We start from the raw sequence: 19,928 nt of genomic DNA on the forward strand, positions 1-19,928 counted from the left end.
GTAGCATTTTTTAGGATTTTGGGTTGGAACTAAACACGGGTTAAACCTAGTACACTGGCACACTTGGTCCGCGTGAACTGGGACAGTCGCACGTTTGACCTAAGCCTCTGAGTAGGCCATGACTACTTTGCTCACTAAGCCTCTTAGTAAACCATCAGCATGTTCGCTGGTTGGTTTCAGCTAGCCCAAACCAGCCAGCCAACAGTATTTTTCTCTCACAACAAATCAGTATCAGCCAGCCCAAACCAGCTCAGAAACTAACTAGCGAACAGGCCGTGACTACTTTGCTCAGGCCCTATTCTTTTGCTCGTCCACTGGGACAGTCACACGTTTGACCTAATCTATTCGTTTGATAGAGAAATCACTCCATTTTCTCGCTTAATTAGATTTCATGCAAACCCTATCAATGGAAACAGGCATTTCGAACCATCTGTAAACTAAAAAGCAAGCATTTCCAGAAGAAAAAAAAGATATAGAATTGAGAAGGTCAGGGCAAAGCTTGCATCACTCTTTGGTCCTCTGCGAGAACAAAGGAACAGGCTAACAGCAACAGCTAATGCTTCTAATATTAAAAACTGGCAATTTGGACTGGAGTATTGTATTAAGTATATATACCTGCTTAGATTAGTGCAAAGCAAGCACGTAAACAACTAATCACACCGACACATAATACGAGTCCCAGATTCTCTCATTGGGATGCAGAAGCTGAATCTGCGTGAGGGTAATGGGGCTGTTCGGCAGGACTGAAAAATACTGTTCCGGCTGATTGTTGTGAAAGAAAAATACTGTTCTGACGGGACGTAAACAGTGATTTCGTGAGTGACAGAACCAGCTAGCCAGCCGGCAACCAGCCAGCCGAACGGCCTCAATGGCCCCGTTCGCAAATGTTACGAGCCATACTTTTTTAATAAAAAAATAATATTTTTCTCTCATAATAAATTAGCCAATAGTACTTTTCACGCCACCTCATTTCTCTCCCCCAATCTGACAAGTGGAGCAAAATCACTTTTTTTTGTGACATGGAGAGTGATCAAACGTTTGTTTGAATTCTCCTGCTAAAGTTTAGTCCATATCATATCGGATGTTTGACACTAATTTGCCGTATTAAACATAGACTAATTATAAAACTAATTACATAGATTGAGACGAATCTATTAAACCTAATTAGACTCATGTTTAGTCTTTCTAATTAGTAGCCGAATATATAGACACCTACTAAACTTTAGTCCCTGAATCAAATATAACGGGTCTGTGTGTGATTTGATTGATGCTGAAGTCATTCCATCACTTATGTACTAGTAAGTTTTTTTGTACTATAAAGAAAGAGGCAAAGAGAGAAAGATCTTGCGGAGATGGAGACACCTAAGCAAGCAAGCAGCAGGCTGCCTTACAGTGCATGCTTTGACCATATCCCTCAAATCCAGCTAGTGTCCTGCATTTTCAGACTGTAGAGGACAAGAAGGTGAAAAGATTACAAGATTCCTTATGTTTTTGCTCACCTTCTCCCTCTCTCTCTATCGTTCTTTCTTTTTCCTTGCGTGTCGAGAGAGAGGATGTATCGGTACATAAAATTATCAACTAGTGAATATTTATAGTTTTGTTGTATATTGTGATCGGAAGTGGTCTAGCACTCAATAACACAAGATTTATACTGGTTCAGGCAACGTGCCCTACGTCCAGTCAGGGTCGGTCGGTGACTTTATTCCTGAGCCCAGGTGCTCAAAGTTTGCTATGGGGTTACAAACGAGAATGAGAATGATGGGGTGTGCGAGAGGCCTGATTGGCTCCGGTCGGAAGGACCGAGAGCGACGGGGACTCTGTAATGAGCTAAGTGTTCAAGCGGGTGCTTGAGGTCCGAACCTGGCGGTTCTGTGGTTGTGAGCTATTGGACTAATGAATCTAAGGAACTAAGGTTCGATCGATCGGTCTCTTGGAGGGAGCGCATCCCTTTTTATAGATGAAGGGGATGGCTTTATATGTGAGAGGGAGATGGTACGGATGCTTTTAAGTCTGGTTACCCACGTCGATGAGGATTGGATAATGGTAGGCGCCCACAGTACTGTTGATGTCACTGTAGAATGTTAGGTGCACGTAGGAGGTTGCGCTATCTTCTTCAAGAAGGGTTGACGTCGGTACCTATAAAATACTGCTGGATGCCTAGAGGGCATGTGAGGAGTCTTACCACGTTTACCAGGTATGGTGAATCCCGGCGCCTACAACACTATTGATGCCCAGAGGCATGTGAGGGGCTTTTTGCCATACGGGAGTCCAGCGGCGCCTACAATACTGTAGAGATAAATGTCGGCGCCTACAATACTGTTTGTGTCAGGATGGTTGTGGAACACTGTTCTCGCAGGTGTACAGGGTATGGTCCCTGTGCCGTGGTTTGACTCGTGTGTTGCTTTCTCCGTTCGTCCCTGGTCCCTTCCGAGCGGACGTCCCCGGTCGGATGGCCCCAGTTGGCTTTAGTTGCGCCGGTCGGAGAAGAGCAGCGAGGAGGGTTCTTACGTACCCCGGTGGGAGAGACGCGGGGTCGGGGTCGGAAGTAGGGCTTGGGGCAGGCCTTTTGATCGGAGAGACCGTTCAGAGACGGCTGGAGCCCGAATCGAGCGCTCCGGTCGGATAGGTGGGCCGAAGTAGCTGACGAGCGGGCGTTGCTCTTCTTGGGCCTGGCCTTCCGGTCGGTTGATGGACCGCCCTTTTGTCCTGTTGTTTTTAGACTCTTGGGCCGAGCCTTGGCGCAGAAGCCGGCCCTCAAGGGACCCCGGGTTTATAAACCCGATAGGATGGTTGTAGGTAAGTTGGCAGAGATGAGAAAAAAGACTAAGGCCCCGTTCGGCTTACCCAGAAAATAGCACTATTTAGTTTATTTTTTCAGTCGGAACAATGTTTTTCTCTCACAAGAATTCAGCCAGAACAGTATTTTCAGCCACAATTCATGAGCCGAATTTGGCCCAAGTGTACAAATAGATGGCAGCATGTCAGTTAGAAAGAGAGAGATGGCTCATTCAAAGCTTTGTGTGGAAGAGAAGCACCCCCCTGCATACCCTTATAAACAAAGCCATAATTTTCAGTTGAAACAGTGTTTTTCTCTCACACCAAATCAGTCGGAACAATATTTTGATTTATTTTTTCAACGAAGCGAACGGGGCCAATTTATTCCTTGTAAAGTAGTAGTAGTACTGGCAACAGTTCTGCTGTGCTACACCTACAAATTCAAGCATACCATAAAGCTTAAAATAAACTCTATAAAGCAATTCAATGATCTGACTCACATTTGTGGACTTTTTCCTCAAATGCTGTTTATAGTCGCCTAGCCTTGCTACCTGGTGATAAATCATTTTCTTTTGGTGGGGCCTGTTCGTTTGAACTTATCAGCCAGCTTATCAGCTAGAATCTATAGTATTTTTCTCTCACAATAAAATAGTTTCAGTTGGCTTATCAGCCGGCTTTAATATTAATCGAACATGCCCTTACTGCTATGTATCCATTGGATAAAGAATAAAATAACAAGCTAATATAATTTTCAATGCTCGGAGAAACGCCATTACTATTCGTCTATTTTGAAGCATGCCATTATAATTCTTTATTTTCCACAAAAATACCACTAAATACGTATGGACACAGTCTGGGCCGAACTGCAGACATATACGAAGACGTATACTTCATCTCCCCTGTCACTGACACGCAGGTCCCACATGCCATCTTCTTCTTCCTCTCCTCCTCATCTCTCTCTCCATCCCGACGCGGCCACGGCGGGCGTTGCCGGCGGCGGCGGCTGCGGGCTTGCGGGCGAGCCGACGAGCCGCTGTCGTGACCCCGCGGATTTCGTAGAGTGGGCATTGTGGGACTCCGATTTCGCCTCCCCTTCCCATCTTCTGTTCCTGATGGGCGCATCGAAGGGGTATGGGCGAGAGCCGCCATTGGCATTGTGCTCGACGGGAGGAGTGGAGGGATGGGGGCGACTAGAGGAGGAGGCCGCTGCTCGCCCGCGTGGCCGCGTGGTCTCGGCAGCGGCTGCCCGCATGGCCATGGCGGACCGGACCTTCTCCGCCTCGAGCCCCGGCGCGGCCATGACGGGCGGAGCTGCTGTGCGGCCATGGTGGGTGGAGCTCGCGCGCCTCGAGCTCCGCTGGCGCCACCAGGAATGGGCAAGCAGCAGCAGCTCGTGGAGCATGACGACTTGACGAGGTGGAGCTTCTTCTCGCGGTGGCCGGAGCCGGAGGCGGGCGCGCCATCGTCCCCGTCCGCGGAGCCGACTCTCCGGCGGTTGGAGCTTCGCCCCTGGGGCTGTTGCTACTGCTGCTCTAGGCGGTGGAGCTCTGGCCCGCCAGCTCCGCCTGCCATGGCGTGCGCCATGGCCGCGTGGGAGCTCTGTCCGCCATGGCAGCGCGGGAGCTCGAGGCGGAGGAGCTCCGGCCCACCATGGGTGCGTGTGCTGCTGCCGGCGTGCTGCTGCTGCTCGGTCGCGTGCTGCTGCTCGCGGGCTGTCGGCGTGCTGCCGTGGCCACGTCGGGATGGAGAGAGAGAGGAGGAGAGGAGGAAGAAGAAGATGACCTGTGAGGCCCACATGTCAGTGATAGGGGTGATGAAGTATATGTCTTCGTATACGCCTGCAGCTGGGCCCAGGCTGTGTCCATACGTATTCAGTGACATTTTTGTGGAAACGAAGAATTATAATGACATGCTTCAAAATAGATAAATAGTAATAGCGTTTCTCCGAACATCGAATATTATAATGGCATGAATCCAATTAACCCTAATTATTTCTTGCAGATCCTACTCCTGCCATCTACGCATTCAAATAGCCTCACGCTCTCACCAGTTCAGCTTGCCTTCTTGCCCCCTTCCTTCTGTGAGCTTTGGTGATGCGAAAGTATTTCTCCAAGCTTTCATTTCACATTTTCTGTTCTTTCCAAGATTATGAAGAAATTATGAAGTGATCGATGGCCCTTGGAGGCAGCTTCATGTTTTCCGTGCGCTCCTGAAGATGCTAGTCCTGTGATTTTACTCATCCAAGTAGGTCCCTTAGTTTAAATTCCCGGCAGCATTACTAGAGCTCTTTTAGCTTCTTATTAGGGGCAACTGCCTAGCCATATCCTAAAGGAGACCACACTTCTTGGTTGGTTCCAAACTTGTTTGCGTGTTCTTCATCTGGTGAAACATAACCCTTTTCTTTGAAGCTCCATGGTACTAGTGTGGTACATGCCTGGTTCTTGAAGATTTGGTAGTTTTGCATGTTCCCAATTAGCTTTGGTGTTTTTAGTCTTTTAGGAAGAGCCGGCTCTCCTCCCATCTCATACACTTTGCTCCAAAAGACTCAGTTAGCGAGTGTTGTTTGCTTAATGATGGGGTTATTTCTCCTGTGTCTCCTCCTCCTTTATGCCCTGGGTTTGAAGTTTCACTTTCTGGACTGTGTGCTTCTTTAGACTGTTGCAGATTTGGTTTGTTCCCAAAGGCTATGGATGAAGCATGTCTTCTCCAGCTGTAATGCAGTTCCAGCAGGCCTTTGCCTGGACGGTGGGTGGTTCTTTTGCCCGTCTTTTTATCTGTAGTTTGGGATAGCGTGGTTATTCTTGAAGGGACTAGTTGCTTTTCAACTTTGTTAGGGTTACCAGTTGAGGTGATACTGTTTTCCCTCAACCTCAAACAAACCAGTTGATCAATATTTACGCCCTGTGCAAGGCGCTATTTGAATTTATGTGTCCTTTTGAGGCAATGTAGTGGTAGTTTCATTCATAGTGTTTACCTTCTATTTATCTCGAATAGGTGATTGAGGAACTTTGGTGTTTCTGGACAATTGGAGATGTACTCAGGCCAGCAATCTGATCAAGGTCCTAGTGCAAATGGTGGCAGAGAATTCTCCGAGGCAAATTGGAATTCTTTCACAATGCATCAAAAGATGGCTTATAGTGGACAGTATGGGTTTGGATCTTACGGAATGGGCTTAGAAGATAGACCGGGGTTGTATCAATCTTCATCTGGTTAGTTTTTTTTATCATGTTGCCAGGTAGATCTTTCTGAAGGCGACAATTCTGCAGTTAATAGAAACAATACTTATTCCCGCAGGTACATTGAGTCAGGACATCTAAATGAGTGATGAGCATAGCGGAGGTGTGAAGAAGAGGAAAGGAATGGAGGACCGTGTCATGTTGTTCATGTAAGATTTCTTGTTGAGCTCACTTCCTCTTCTAATCTAGATGTGTGAAATTGTATGTTGATGGTTTCTTATGGTAATGACCAACTGTCCTGTTATGGTTGGCTATAGAATGCAGGTGATCAACAAACAGAAGGTTCATCTCAGCCAGAAAGGAATTCAATGGAAGAGGGGGAACAGAAAGATTTCGCCCAAAATGCAAAGCAAGGAAGATTCTTCTGATGGTGATGGTACTAAAGAGGACTATGTTCATGTCCGGGCAAAGCGAGGTCAAGCCACTAACAGCCACAGCCTTGCAGAAAGAGTAAATTTCGCTCTTGTAGCAAGTAACTACCAGTTCAGTTTGCTTTATTATCTTTACTCACATTTGAAGTTAATGAAACTCCGCAGCTGAGGAGAATGAAGCTTCTTCAAGATCTTGTTCCTGGATGCAATAAGGTAACCTCTCCTTTGTTTGGTGCGAGCAACTTCTCAAAGACTCCTGTAGTCCACACATTACAAATTTCTTTCGAACAGATCACTGGCAAGGCAATCATGCTCGATGAGATTATCAACTATGTGCAGTCATTGCAACGACAAGTCGAGGTAGTGTTAGTGCATTTGTAGTTGAATTGTTTTGAAATATGTGTGGCATCTTGTTAGTATATAATCCAGTATTCTAATACAATTTCGAACTTGCAGTTCTTGTCAATGAAACTTGCAACTGTTAACCCCGAGCTTGGCTTTGACATTGTGCAGATCATATCCAAACAAGTAAATCCACCCACTCGATCGTTATGTCTCACTCTAGGTGTTATTTTTGATATGCTTTGTTAAATTTAAATTGTTGTTTGCAGATGATGCTTTCACAAGACAGATATCTTGCTTTCTATGGAGTCGATCCAGGATCAAGCAGCCTTGCTGCTCCATTCAACCAAGGAATCATGCAGCCAGAAATGATGTGCAACATTTCCAATCCTGTCGATGTTTTGCACGGAACTATTCACGACGTGTCAACAATGAACCAGGTATTTTCAGTTTATTTCATGATATTCGGGTTCACATATATTATCTGATTGAAGAGGTGATGGGCTTCTGTGAACCTTGAATCCAGATACCTTATATGTGGGAAGGACTTCAGAATATGCCTCAGATGAACTTCAACCCTGGCGTGGCAGCCGATAGCGGCACCAACAACTCTGGTATCTATATGATCCTCTCTATTCTCTCCCTGAAAAATACAAATGTTCCTAGTACATTTCCTCAAAAAACAAATGTTCCTAGTAATCCATCCATCTTACAGAAATGTTCCTTCTGTGCTCTACAGGCTCCATGAAGATCGAACAGTGAGCTGCTGTCTATAGCTCCGAAATTGTTCTTGAATCACTAAATCATCGTAAAGCGCTTGCGGGATGAAGTTTTTTGCATAGCTGGAGGCCTAACCATTCATGCAGGTTTCCTTCTGTTGCTCCCATAATGTACGGCACATTGTTTATGGTATGGCATATGAAGGATCATGTACAGCTGGAGCTGAAAAACTGGTTCCACTGTAAATTTCTGTTGTGCTTTGGCCTGTGGAAATTGGGATGGAAACCTAGTTGTCGGGTACCATAAAACGGGGTACCCCGAACGTTTACCAAAAGAATCACTTAAGCCCTATCAAAGACAAAGCCAAAAGGTAAACCATCGGTTGACCTCCGACATTGTCCGAGCCCACCGGCTCTCCGCCTCGCACGAGGCCTTGCACGGGAGGCCTCGACGGCCTGCCAAGTCTCCGCCTCGCGCGAGGCCTCGCACGGCAGGCCTCGACGAGGAACCAATTCTCCGTCTCGCCTAAGGCCCCGCGTGTAAAGCCTCGAACGAGACAGCGATTATCCGTATCGTTCGAGGCCGGCTCGGCAATAACCCGTCGCTTCTGCCTCGACCGGGCTCCCCGACAGAGCATCACGTCCCACTAATGCGTCAACCACTCCCGCAATCTCAGCCGGACGACGGCTCGACACCGCAGAGTGGCCGATGGGACAAGAAGTCGCATAAACGCCATACCGACCAGGACAGGGCGTGGCTGGGATTACCGGCCACTGTGTTCTGGTGCTGTGCCCACGATCAGCGCCTGCACTACACTGTGCCACGTAACCCCCGCCCCGGAGACAACGCGGCATGGGGAGTCTAGTCCGGGTCACCATAGCCTCGGAATCAGCATACGAGACCAACTGTTCCCTCCAAGCCTCGGCAATCCACTTCAGGGTCTCGGCAACCCCGGGATTCACGTCTGCCGAGCCTCCCACGATGGCTCGGCCTCGGGACCAACTACGCCTCGGCTTCTCGCGCAGTCAACACACAGTGACCAGCACGCCGACCGCCACGCCCGCTTCGAGATAACACTGGAGCTCCCACGACGCACAGGATCAGATGTGACCATCGCGTCGCCCCAGTACTTCAAGGACGAGACCACTCCGTCGCCCACGCCGCCACAGTAACAGGCTACAGGGCTCGGACATGCCGCCTCCGTCCGCACGACGCCGTGTAGCTAGTGAATGTATCACCCTTGTCCCCCCTTCAACTATAAAAGGGAGGGACCTGGGCCGTTCCTAGGATCAGACACGGACGATTAGGCCTATGCCCACGCAACGAACTCACGCATAAACACATAGACGAACGCTCGAGCTTCCCCGCTGCCTGAGATCAACATCTCAAGCAATCCATGTCGCTCCACATAGAGACCTGGGACTAGCTCCCTCTCTCGCCCTGCTTGTAACCCCCTACTACGAGCATTTCGGTGCAAGGAATACAAGATCGATCTCTCAAACTGGACGTAGGGTACTCATCACCCGAACCAGTATAAACCTTGTGTCTCTTTGCATCACCATCCGGGATTGGGAACACGCAGTACAAATTTACTAGTAGGTTGAGGGCCCGCCGGTCTGAAACACCGACTGTTGGTGCGCCAGGTAGGGGCCTCTGCGTGTCAGCTTCGTCGTCCCAACAAGTTCCGGATGGCAAACCCCGTACGACCACTATGTCTCGGCACGGTGATCTAGTTTGGAAGCCTAGAGTTCATGTCTCTAGGATGTGAGTACGATATGGTACTTCTCACACCCCGAGCCCCGCCGACCGATGACGACGTCATGCACCCACAGCCTAGGCGCAGGCGGCGCCCGGGCGGCCACTCTCATCGCGCTCGCCAGGCACAACGCGAGCAGGGCCACGCCGACACCACGCGAACCTAGGGCGACACGCCGCGCTACGCCGGTATCCCAGGCCTGGCTGTTGGCACAAGGTCCCTGGTTGGGGACCTGTCTAGCCTGAGCTTGGACAAGGGAAAGACGCTGGTGGCGTGCGGCAACGCCCCGTCATCAAGCTCTGCCCCGCCACCTCCTGAGGAGCCAGCTCCGGTGAAGCAGAACCCGGCGATGGCACCATCTCCGTACCCCTTCGGGTTGAGAAATGTCGCCGCCTCCTATGCTTATGCCTATGCTTCTACTCACGTGGAGCCCTCGGGACACCACCAACGTTTTGCCCTCGACTTCGGTACCGCGACTTCAACTCACTCCCACGCCGACTCCTCGAAGGAGGACGAGGCGTGGGCTGGAGCGGATTTCTTCGGGCTTCGCGACCCTGAAGCCATGCGCCGCTTCCTGGCCGTGAGTAACTATTGCTTCGGCTACTCTGACTCTGACGATGAAGGTACTTACGATCCCACTCGCGAGTGCTTCCACGTCGGACTCGGGATGCCGAGCACGGGCGATGAGGACGAGGGGGCAGGCAACCGTACTCCGCTTCACCAGGGAACGGGCGATGCCACGCCCTCACGCATTGTCCCACCAGCAGCACGGAACGAGAACCTTGCCCTCGGACAATTTCAACGCCTAGACCTGGAGCAGCTCCGTGAGCTTCAGGCCAAGGTTGAGCAAGATCGACTCCTTCTGCAACAGCTTCGAGACACTCTCGAGCAGGAGAAGCAGGGTCGCGGTGACGGCGAAGGAGCCCGGCGGTGGGCTCGCGATGTCCACCACCGCATCAACGACGACGAAGGGGGCGAGCATCCCCCAATCTTCAATCACGCTAGCCAGAATGTCGTGGCTACGGTGATGCTAGTCCACACGATGTCCGAGCCCTCTACCATGGAGGGGCGATGGGTCCACGGCGAGCTTCGGGATCTCCTCGAGACCGCCGCGGTGCAGCAGGCCGAGAGTTTCGCCTCTCGACGGCGTGGAGCCACCTTGGACCTCCCCTCGGCACCGCATTGGTAGGATAGGGAGGCCTCGATTCATCCCAAGCCCGCTCGGGCGTCGACAATCAACAGGGTCCCCTTGCTGCGCGACTGCCTCGACAACCGACGCGAGGCACGGGACGACCATGAGGTGGTCACCAGGCGACGACGCCACGACAATGAGGGGCCCGCCCGCGGCTACCATCCACACCGAGGTGGCCGCTACGATAGTGCGGAGGACCGTAGCCCCTCTCCTGAACCGCCTGGCCCCCGAGTTTTTAGCAGGGCCATCCGCGGCGCTCAGTTTCTAGCCCAGATTCGCCAACCGGCCAACCTCACGAAATACAGCGGCGAAACCAACCCCGAGCTTTGGTTGGCCGATTACCGCCTGGCTTGTCAGCTAGGCAGCGTGGATGATGACCTCCTCATCATCCGCAACCTCCCCTTGCTCTTGTCAGACTCGGCACGAGCCTGGCTCGAACACCTTCCTTCCTCACAGATCCACGACTAGCGTGACTTTGTTAGGATCTTCGTTGGGAACTTCCAGGGCACATACGTGTGCCCTGGAAACTCCAAGGACCTTAAGAGTTGTCGCTAGAAACCGGACGAGTCTCTCCGAGACTTCATCCGGCGCTTTTCCAAACAGTGCACCGAGTTGCAAATTGTCGGCGACTCGGAAATCGTCCAGGCTTTCCTCTCCGGCACCACCTGTCGAGACTTGGTCCGAGAGTTAGGCCGAAACGTGCCGTGCTCAGCTGCCGCGCTCCTCGACATCGCCACCAACTTCGCCTCGGGCGAAGAGGCAGTTGGAGCCATCTTCCCCGACAATGACGCCAAGGGGAAGCGGAGGGACGAGGCCACCGAGGCCTCGTCTCCCCGCCTCCCTAGGAAAAAGAAAAAGGGTCGCCAGGGGAAGCAGGAGATCCTCGAGGCTGATCTAGTCATGGCCGCGGAGCGCAAGAATCCCCGAGGCCCTAGGGGCCCCGGGCTCTTTGACAACATGCTGAAGAAGCCCTGCCCTTATCACCAGGGCCCGGTGAGGCATGCCCTCTAGGATTGCACCATGCTCCGATGTTATTATGCCAAGCTCGGGCTCCCCGACGATGATGCCAAGAAGAGGGGCGCCGGCGACCGGGACGACGACAAGGACGAAGGGTTCCCTGAGGTGCACAACGCCTTCATGATCTTTGGCGGACCCTCGGCGTGCCTTACGGCGCGCCAGCGAAAGAGGAAACGCCGAGAGGTCTTCTCGGTTAAGGTGGCCACTCCCCGATACCTCGACTGGTCTCGAGAGGTGATCACCTTTGATCGGGATGACCACCCCGACCATGTCCCAAATCCCTGGCAGTACCCACTCGTTGTCGACCTGATCATCGGCAACACCCGACTCACCAAGGTGTTGATGGATGGAGGCAGCGGCCTCAACATCCTCTACGCCAACACCCTGGAGCTCCTAGAGATCGACCGGTCGTGGCTTCGGGGTGACGCCGCGCCTTTCCACGACATCGTGCCGGGGAAACGCACGCGACCCCTCGGGCGCATTGACCTTCCCGTTTGCTTCGGCACCCCCTCCAACTACCGCAAGGAGGTTCTTACCTTCAAGGTGGTTGGGTTCAAGGGATCCTACCATGTCGTCCTAGGGTGGCCGTGCTACGCCAAGTTCATGGCGGTCCCCAACTACACCTACCTCAAGCTCAAGATGCTGGGTCCCCATGGCGTCATCACGATTGAATCCATGTACGAGCATGCATACGACTGCAACCTCGACCGACTCGGCAGCCAGCTACCCAAGCCCAAGCGTCGAGCTAGGACTTTCGAGCCTGCGGAGGCTGTCAAACTCATCCCAGTCGACCCCGCCTGCCCCGACGACCGGGCGCTGAGGATCAGCGCCACTCTCGACATCAAATAAGAAGCCGTGCTCGTCGACTTTCTCCGCGTGAATGCTGATATGTTTGCATGGAGTCCCTCGGACATGCCGGGCATACCGAGGGAGGTCGCCGAGCATGCCTTGGACATCTGGGCCGGCTCTAGACCGGTGAAGCAGCGCCTACGCTGATTGTTGACTCCACTACGGGATGCGAGACCCTGTCTTTCCTTGATGCGTATTCCGGTTACCATCAAATCAAGATGAAAGAGTCCGACCAGCTCATGACTTCTTTTATCACACCATTCGGCATGTACTGCTATGTGACTATGCCTTTCGGCCTTGGAAACGCAGGGGCCACATACCAGCGGTGCATGACCCAGGTCTTTGGCGAGCACATCAGGCGAACCGTCGAGGCCTATGTGGATGACATCATGGTCAAGTCTAGAAAGGCTAGGGATCCCATTGATGACCTGAAGATAGCCTTCAAATGCCTTAGAGAGAAGGGCATCAAGCTCAACCTTGAGAAGTGTGTGTTCGGGGTCCCCCGAGGCATGCTCTTGGGATTTATAGTCTCGGAACGCGGCATCGAGGCCAACCCAAAGAAGGTCTCGGCCGTAACCAGCATGGGACCAATTCGAGACCTCAAGGGAGTGCAGAGGGTCATAGGATGCCTTGCGGCCCTGAGCTGCTTCATCTCGTGCCTTGGCGAAAAAGGCTTTCCTCTGTACCGCCTCTTGAGAAAATCCAAACACTTTTCTTAGACCCCCGAGGCCGAAGAAGCCCTCGCCAAGCTCAAGGCACTGCTCACCAATCCTCCCGTCCTGGTACCTCCAGCCAGGGACGAGGCCCTCTTACTCTACGTCGCCGCAATGGCCCAAGTGGTCAGCGCGGCCATGGTAGTGGAGAGGCAGGAAGAGGGGCATGCTCTACCCATCCAATGACTTGTTTACTTCATCAGCGAAGTGCTCTCTGAGACCAAAATGCGTTACCCCCACATCCAGAAGCTGGTCTACGCCGTAGTCCTGGCCCGACACAAGCTACGTCACTATTTCAAGTCCCACCCAGTAACCATGGTGTCGTCTTTCCTCTTGGGAGAGATAATCCATAACCGGGAGGCCTCGGGTAGGATAGCCAAGTGGGCCGTCGAGCTTACAGGGGAAGCCTTGACTTTTGCGCCTCGAAAAGCGATTAAGTCTCAGGTCTTGGCCGATTTTGTGGCTGAGTGGACCGACACCCAACTGTCACCTGCTTAAATTCAGACGGAAAGCTAGACCATGTACTTCAATGGGTCCCTAATGAAGACCGGAGCAGGCGCGGGTCTGCTCTTCATCTCACCCCTCGGGGTACACATGCGCTACATGGTTCGGCTCCACTTCGCCGCCTCCAACAATGCAGCTGAGTACGAAGCCCTCATCAACGGCTTGCAAATTGCCATCGAACTTGGAGTACGGTGTCTCAACATCTGGGGCAACTCGCAGCTCGTCGTCGATCAAGTCATGAAGGAGTCAAACTACCTCGACCCCAAAATGGAGGCGTACTGCAAGTTGTTACGTCGCCTAGAAGACAAGTTCGACAGCCTCAAACTCAACCACATCGCGCGGAAATACAACGAGGCCGCGGATGAACTGGCAAAGATGGCGTCGTCACGGGCTCCGGTCCCCCCAAACATATTTGCCAGAGACCTCCACAAGCCTTCCATTGACTACGCCTCGGCAGCGGAAGAGGGCCCACCGGCCGAACCCACCACAGGGCTCGACGCCCCCTCTGCCATTGAGACTCCTTCAGCCGAGTCCGAGGTCATGGAAGTCAACATGAAGCCTCCCCAGACCGACCAGGACATGGACTGGCGAGTCCCATTCCTTGATTGGCTCGCTCGGGGAGAGCTTCCTACTGACAGGACCAAAGCCCGGCGGCTTGCGCGACAAGCCAAAACTTACATCCTCTGCAACGGTGAGTTATACCGGTGAAGTCCATCTGGCGTCCTCCAATGATGCATCACCACCGAGGCAGGCCAGGCTCTACTTTGGGACTTGCACGCAGGGGCTTGCGGGCACCATGCGGCGCCTCGTACGCTCGTCGGAAATGCCTTCCGCCAAGGGTTCTACTGGCCGACGGCGGTTGTTGACGCCACCAAGTTAGTACGCTCCTGCGAAGGATGCCAGTACTACACGCGGCAGACGCACCTCCCGGCCTAGGCCCTCCAAACCATCCCCATTACATGGCCGTTTGCCGTGTGGGGGCTCGACATGGTCGGGCCTCTGCAGAAGGCCCCCGGGGGCTACACCCATCTGCTGGTAGCAATCGATAAGTTCTCCAAATGGATCGAGCCTCATCCGATTAATCAAATTAAATCCGAGCAAGCGGTGCTATTCTTCACGGACATCATCCATAGGTTCGGGGTTCCAAACACCATCATCACCGATAATAGGACACAGTTCACTGGCCAAAAATTCTTGACATTCTGCAATGACCACCACATCCATGTGGCCTGGTCGGCCGTAGGACACCCAAGGATAAATGGCCAAGTAGAACATGCTAACGGCATGATCCTACAAGGCCTCAAGCCAAGAATTTACAACCGGTTGAAGAAGTTTGGCAAGAAATGGCTCGCTGAACTCTCGTCGGTCATCTGGAGCCTGAGGAACACTCCAAGCCGAGCCACGGGGTTCACACCTTTCTTCCTGGTCTATGGAGCCGAGGTTGTCCTCCCCACTGACTTGGAATATGGTTCCTCGAGGCTACAGGCCTACAACGAGCAAAGCAACCGCACCACCCGCGAAGACACCCTCGACCAACTGGAGGAAGCCCAAGATGTGGCGCTACTACATTCGGCCAAGTACCAGCAAGCCCTACGGCGCTATCAGGCCCGATGCATTCGAAGCCGAGACCTAAAGGTAGGCGACCTAGTGTTGAGGCTAAGGCAGAGCAATAAGGGCCACCACAAGTTGACCCCGCCGTGGGAAGGACCATACATTGTCGCCCAAGTGCTAAAGCCCGGGACCTACAAGCTAGCCACCAAGGAGGGCGAAATTCTCAACAACGCTTGGAACATAGAACAGCTACGTCGCTTTTACCCTTAAATTTCCAAGCATTGTATACATTGTTTCTCAAAATACAATTAAGAAGCGTTCTTCAGTTGTTCTAATTCTTCGAGAAACCCCACGAGCCCATCAAAGGCCTCGGCATTATGATAACGTCACAAGGGAGACATGGCTCTGCTTCTGTAGAACTGAGCCTCCCTCGGGGGCTAGATAGGGGATTCCCCCCTAAGTCCCACGCACCATTGTTTAGTCGTTTTTCGAAAAAAATCCTACGCCAAAACTTTCTAGCATGCTCTGACGAATCGGTTGTAAAAAACCCAAGGACCAAAAGTCTGTCTCAGGGCCAGAAGGCCAGTAGAGTTGTGAGACGGCCTACGCCTCTGGGCTATGACACTCCCTCACCACCTTTCACCTAAGGGGCGGCTTAGGTTCCAAGGGGGCTTTTTTTGCAAAAGACATCTGATCAGAGACAACAGAGGGCAGAGGCTTGAAAACACAAGAAAACGATTAAGATGCATGAGTACTTTAAAAAAGGCCTCGACGGCCACAAGCGTTATGAAACAAAGTTAATCCCTATTCTATTTACATGGCCTCTTGGGCCCAGGTCAAGGCTCAGGGCCTCCAGCATTGGCGGACAGCGGGGGAGGGACCACCTCCTCTTCAAACAGCTTAGCCAGCGTCGTGCCGAGGCCCTCCATCGCCTCTATCAGCTTCACGACCGCCTCGTCGGCCTCCTCGTCATCGTCGGGCAGGACGTAGCCATCGCTAATGGCCTGGAGGTCAACGTCGATGTAGTGCGAGGCGATGACGGCCAGCGCGCGCTTGACACCTGTGTGCAGCGCTCCTCGGAGCCGCTCGCGCACTTGGCCGCTCAACGCAATTAGACAGCTCCCAAGGGAGCTGCCTGACTGAACCCCCTTGACCTCCAGGGCCTCGTAGGCGGTATGGGCGGCACCTTTCAGCGCGTCGTGCTCCCCGATCTCGGTCTCGAGCACCGCCTACACCGCGATGGAAGCCTCGGCTGCCCGGGTGACCTCCGCCTCCAACTCTGCGCCAAAGGAAACGGAGTGGGGTTGAGCGCAAAGGAAAACAAGCCAAATAGGGATGGAAGCCTGTGGGACTCACCCTTGGCCTTCTGCTCCCAACATCGGGCCTCGACCCGAGAGGTCTCAGCTTTCTCTCCCCAGTGCTGGGCCTCGACACGGGAAGCCTCGGCCTTCTCCTTTAGGCGCTGGGCCTCGACCCGAGAAGCCTCGACCGCCCTGGAAGCCTCTCTCCCCAGCTCTGCATCACACCGGGGAGTTAGGGGGGCGAACACAAGAAAAGCGAATAAAACGAGGGGAATAGGACTCACCCTCGGCCTTTCCCCTCTAGACCATAGCCTCGGTCCGGGAGGCCTCAGCCACCATAAGGGCCTCATCCAAGGCGCCTTTCGTCAGCTGGTGCGCACTCTGCTCCGCCCCTAGCTGCCCAGCAAGGACCTTGCCTGAGGCCATCGCTTCTTCAGCCTAGGACCTAAAGGCATCCCAATCACCAGCGACGCGGGTCAGCTCCTCCTCCAACTCCTTGACCTGCGCCGCTAAAGGGGTGACCTGCTCCTGGGCCGTGGTCGCCTCGACCTTCACATCGGCACAACGAAGATGGAGGTCCTCCACCTCCGCGCTCCACGCCGCCAGAAGCTCGTTGGCGTCGGCAAGCAGGCCCTTCTACCACTGGAGTTGGTCCCAGACGTCCATCTCCCGCTGGAGAAAGACTGACTTCCCAAGGGACCGGGTCTCGAGCTCCTAGGAAAGCAGATAGGGGTCATTCACTGCAAGAAAACTCAGAAAAAGACAACACCGCATGAGAAAAGAAAGCGTGAACCTGGGCGACTCTGGGCAGATCGTCGGCCACCACGGACAGCGTCGTCCGTAGTGACGGCTCCGCCAGCTAGCGGTATTGCTCGAAGGTGTCCCAGCGCCCGCCCTCAGCTGTGTCCTCGAGGGCGAACAGAGGCTCCCCCTCAGGGTCATCCCGGCTCTGCCACAGGACATGTGGGTGATTCCACCCGCGGGGCTCGGGTCGTACCCGCACGAGGGCCGAGTTTCCCTCACCCGGGGTCGAAACCGGCCGTTCCACGGCGTCGGCCACCTTGGTGTTGACCACCTCCTGCACCCGGGAAGTATCATCGGTGGAGATCGGATGGACCTCCACCTCCCGGGCGCTCTCCCGCAACGACGGCGGGCCTTGAACCAAGGGTGCCACCGAGGCCTCCATCGCCTTCATCTCCACTTCCTAGGCTGATGGCCTCACCACGATCACGTCGGCCTCGGTGGTCCCAGGGGTTCTGGCCTCCGCCATCATGGCCTCGGTGGTCGCGGGGGCTTCGACGCCCGCCGCTGCGGCCTCGGCGGTCCTAGGCGCCCCGACCTCCGTCGCCTTAGCCTCGGAGACTCTGGGGGCCTCGACCTCGGTGGCCTCGGCAACTGAGGGCACCTCGGCCCCATCCGACTCATGAGCCTCGCCCTCGTGGGGCGGAGGTGCTCCATCCCCCGTCTGTGTCAGGATCGCCTCGGCAGCCCCTCCTTGGGTGGCCGGCTCTTTCGGGTTGGCCCTCGCCAACGCCGCGCCACGTTGTATGGCGGCTTGCGCCTCCGCCACCCAGTGGGCGGTGGAGCCAAGGTTCACCTTGAGCGCCTTAAGGGGCGCCAAGGTAGGCACCTCCACAGGTCGCTTCCGGCTAAGGACAAAACACTTATAGGGTCAGCACGAGACTAAAGAACAAACAGAAAACGCTGCCACTCTGCCAAAAATACGCTTACCTCGAGTGGGGCTGCAATCGCTTTGGCACGGCGACCCTCGTCTGCAAAGGCGGTGGCGGCGGTAGAGGCACAGCCTCTATATCTGCTGGCGCCGGCCGATCCTCGATGGACCCCAGCGCCCCCTCGGTCCTCTGCGGGGGCAGTTGCGTCGCCCCCGCCGCCACCTGCTCCATCGCTGCCGTCGAGCCCACTGGGCTGACGGCACGCTTTCCCAGCGCCCACATCTTAGGCGTGTCGGCCTCGGCCCCGAGGCGAGCGATTGCCGACCCCGGGGTAGCTCCTCCTCCTCCCCCTAGGAGCGTCGTGCTACTTGTCGATGCCCCGGGAACTATCTCCCCGATGTCAGGGAGATGGTCCAGGGGACCCCACCCCATCTCGCCCTCATCATCTCCGTCCGAGGAGTCTGTCGATAGCGACGGTGATGGGGACGCCTCCAACGGGAGACCGTCCTTCCTTTGCTATCGGCGGTGCTTCTCTAGTTCCTCACGCGCAAGGATCTTCTTTGTGCGCTTCACCACCTTAGCATCCTTCCGCCTTTTCTGCGCCTCGGCGTGCGCCCGGTTGGCCGCCTGCCGCCTTGCGTCCTCGGGAATGGGCGGCGGGGAGGCTCGCACATCTCTCATCCCCTGTAGGAATGGCGAACACGGATAAGGGAACAAGAAACAATGAGAAACGGGGAGGCCTCAGGGGCTGCAGCGGCACGTGACTTACCAGCGAGAGGAACCCCCACGACGGGCGCATCGCGAAGGGGGTCAGGCCACCGCTCCTCAACTTCGCCTCCACCGTCTCCCTCACTCGGTGAAGAATTTCCTCGTTGGAAAGGGCGGAGGCAGACATCCAGATGCCCTCGATTGGCTCATCCGGCCTCATCTCGAACAGGCGCCGCCGTCGAGCCATCAGCGGCAGCACCCTCCGGCGGTGGAAGGCGGCCACGACCACAGCCGCAGAAAGGCCGCGGTCCCACAGCCTCTCTAGCCCCTCCAGGAGCGGCTACAACCTGGGCTGATCCTCCCTTGGGACGCCATACTTCCACCTCTCCGGGCAGCTCCCCACGATCCGCCCGGTGTAGGGAGGAAGTCCACCGTCATCGTTACGAAGATAGAACCAGCTCGTGTACCATCGGCGATTGGTTGACGCGAGCTGGGCTGGGATGTAGAGGTGTTGACAGTCCTGGCGCACTTGGAGAGTGCAGCCGCCGGCCCTCACCGCCTTCCTCATGCCCGACGTACCCGTCGGCTTGGTGGTATGCCCCACCCGGAAGAGGTGGAGCCATAGCTCCCAATGGGGAGCAATCCCCAGATACCCCTTGCAGACAGCGACGAAGATGGCCGCCTGCGCGATGGAATTAGGGTTGAAGTTGTGGAGCTCCACGCCATAGTAGTGCGGGAGCGCCTGCATGAACCGGTCTGCCAGAAGGCCGAGGCCGTGCTTGTGAAAAGACATGAAGCTCACGACGTAACCGTCGCGAGGTCTCGGCTCCGGCTCACCCGATGGAGCGATCCACTCTGGCCTATTGGGGTCGGTAACCGGACGAAGAAGTCCGCTGTCGATGAGCGACTGAAACATCTCCACGGTGACGTTGGATGGACCCTAAGGGTCCGCCTCGATGACAACAATGTCGCCGGCCATGAGTGCGATGGAGGGTTCGACTACGGCGGTGAGTCTCTCTCACCCTCTCTCTCTCCGCTCGCCTCTCTCCCTTCTTCCTCCCGGGGCTCTCTGCTCTAGCGATGGCTCAAAGGCGGCAAAGCTAATGTAGGCAAGGTAAGGAGGGGAGGGGCGAGGCTCGTTGCGTATTTATGCAGGATGAAGGCGAAATAGACGGGCGACGAAATCGGGGAAGTTTCCCTCAGATCCGGCGTGGTTAATC

General features: G+C 54.5%; 3 protein-coding genes across 3 annotated transcripts; 2 read left to right on the top strand and 1 right to left on the bottom strand.

Moving 5' to 3' along the window:
• The first annotated feature begins 4,674 nt into the window (after nucleotides 1-4,674).
• On the top strand, nucleotides 4,675-7,712 carry LOC136538133 (transcription factor bHLH49-like). Its single transcript, XM_066530110.1, has 7 exons — nucleotides 4,675-5,984; nucleotides 6,070-6,160; nucleotides 6,269-6,461; nucleotides 6,548-6,742; nucleotides 6,839-6,910; nucleotides 6,994-7,164; nucleotides 7,251-7,712. Exons 2-7 carry the CDS (start codon nucleotides 6,093-6,095, stop codon nucleotides 7,470-7,472), a joined length of 921 nt encoding a protein of 306 aa, XP_066386207.1. The 5' UTR covers nucleotides 4,675-5,984; nucleotides 6,070-6,092; the 3' UTR covers nucleotides 7,473-7,712.
• Nucleotides 7,713-11,751: 4,039 nt separating this feature from the next.
• On the top strand, nucleotides 11,752-12,258 carry LOC136536181 (uncharacterized). Its single transcript, XM_066528560.1, has one exon. It carries the CDS (start codon nucleotides 11,752-11,754, stop codon nucleotides 12,256-12,258), a length of 507 nt encoding a protein of 168 aa, XP_066384657.1.
• Nucleotides 12,259-15,862: 3,604 nt separating this feature from the next.
• On the bottom strand, nucleotides 15,863-18,432 carry LOC136536182 (uncharacterized). Its single transcript, XM_066528561.1, has 4 exons — nucleotides 18,059-18,432; nucleotides 17,550-17,976; nucleotides 16,792-16,963; nucleotides 15,863-16,086 (listed from the first exon to the last, which is right to left on the bottom strand). The coding sequence occupies exons 1-4, from the start codon at nucleotides 18,430-18,432 to the stop codon at nucleotides 15,863-15,865; spliced, it is 1,197 nt and encodes a 398-aa protein (XP_066384658.1).
• Nucleotides 18,433-19,928: the final 1,496 nt, after the last annotated feature.

The sequence above is a fragment of the Miscanthus floridulus genome, chromosome 2, assembly GCF_019320115.1.
Source record: "Miscanthus floridulus cultivar M001 chromosome 2, ASM1932011v1, whole genome shotgun sequence".
NCBI lineage: Eukaryota > Viridiplantae > Streptophyta > Magnoliopsida > Poales > Poaceae > Miscanthus > Miscanthus floridulus.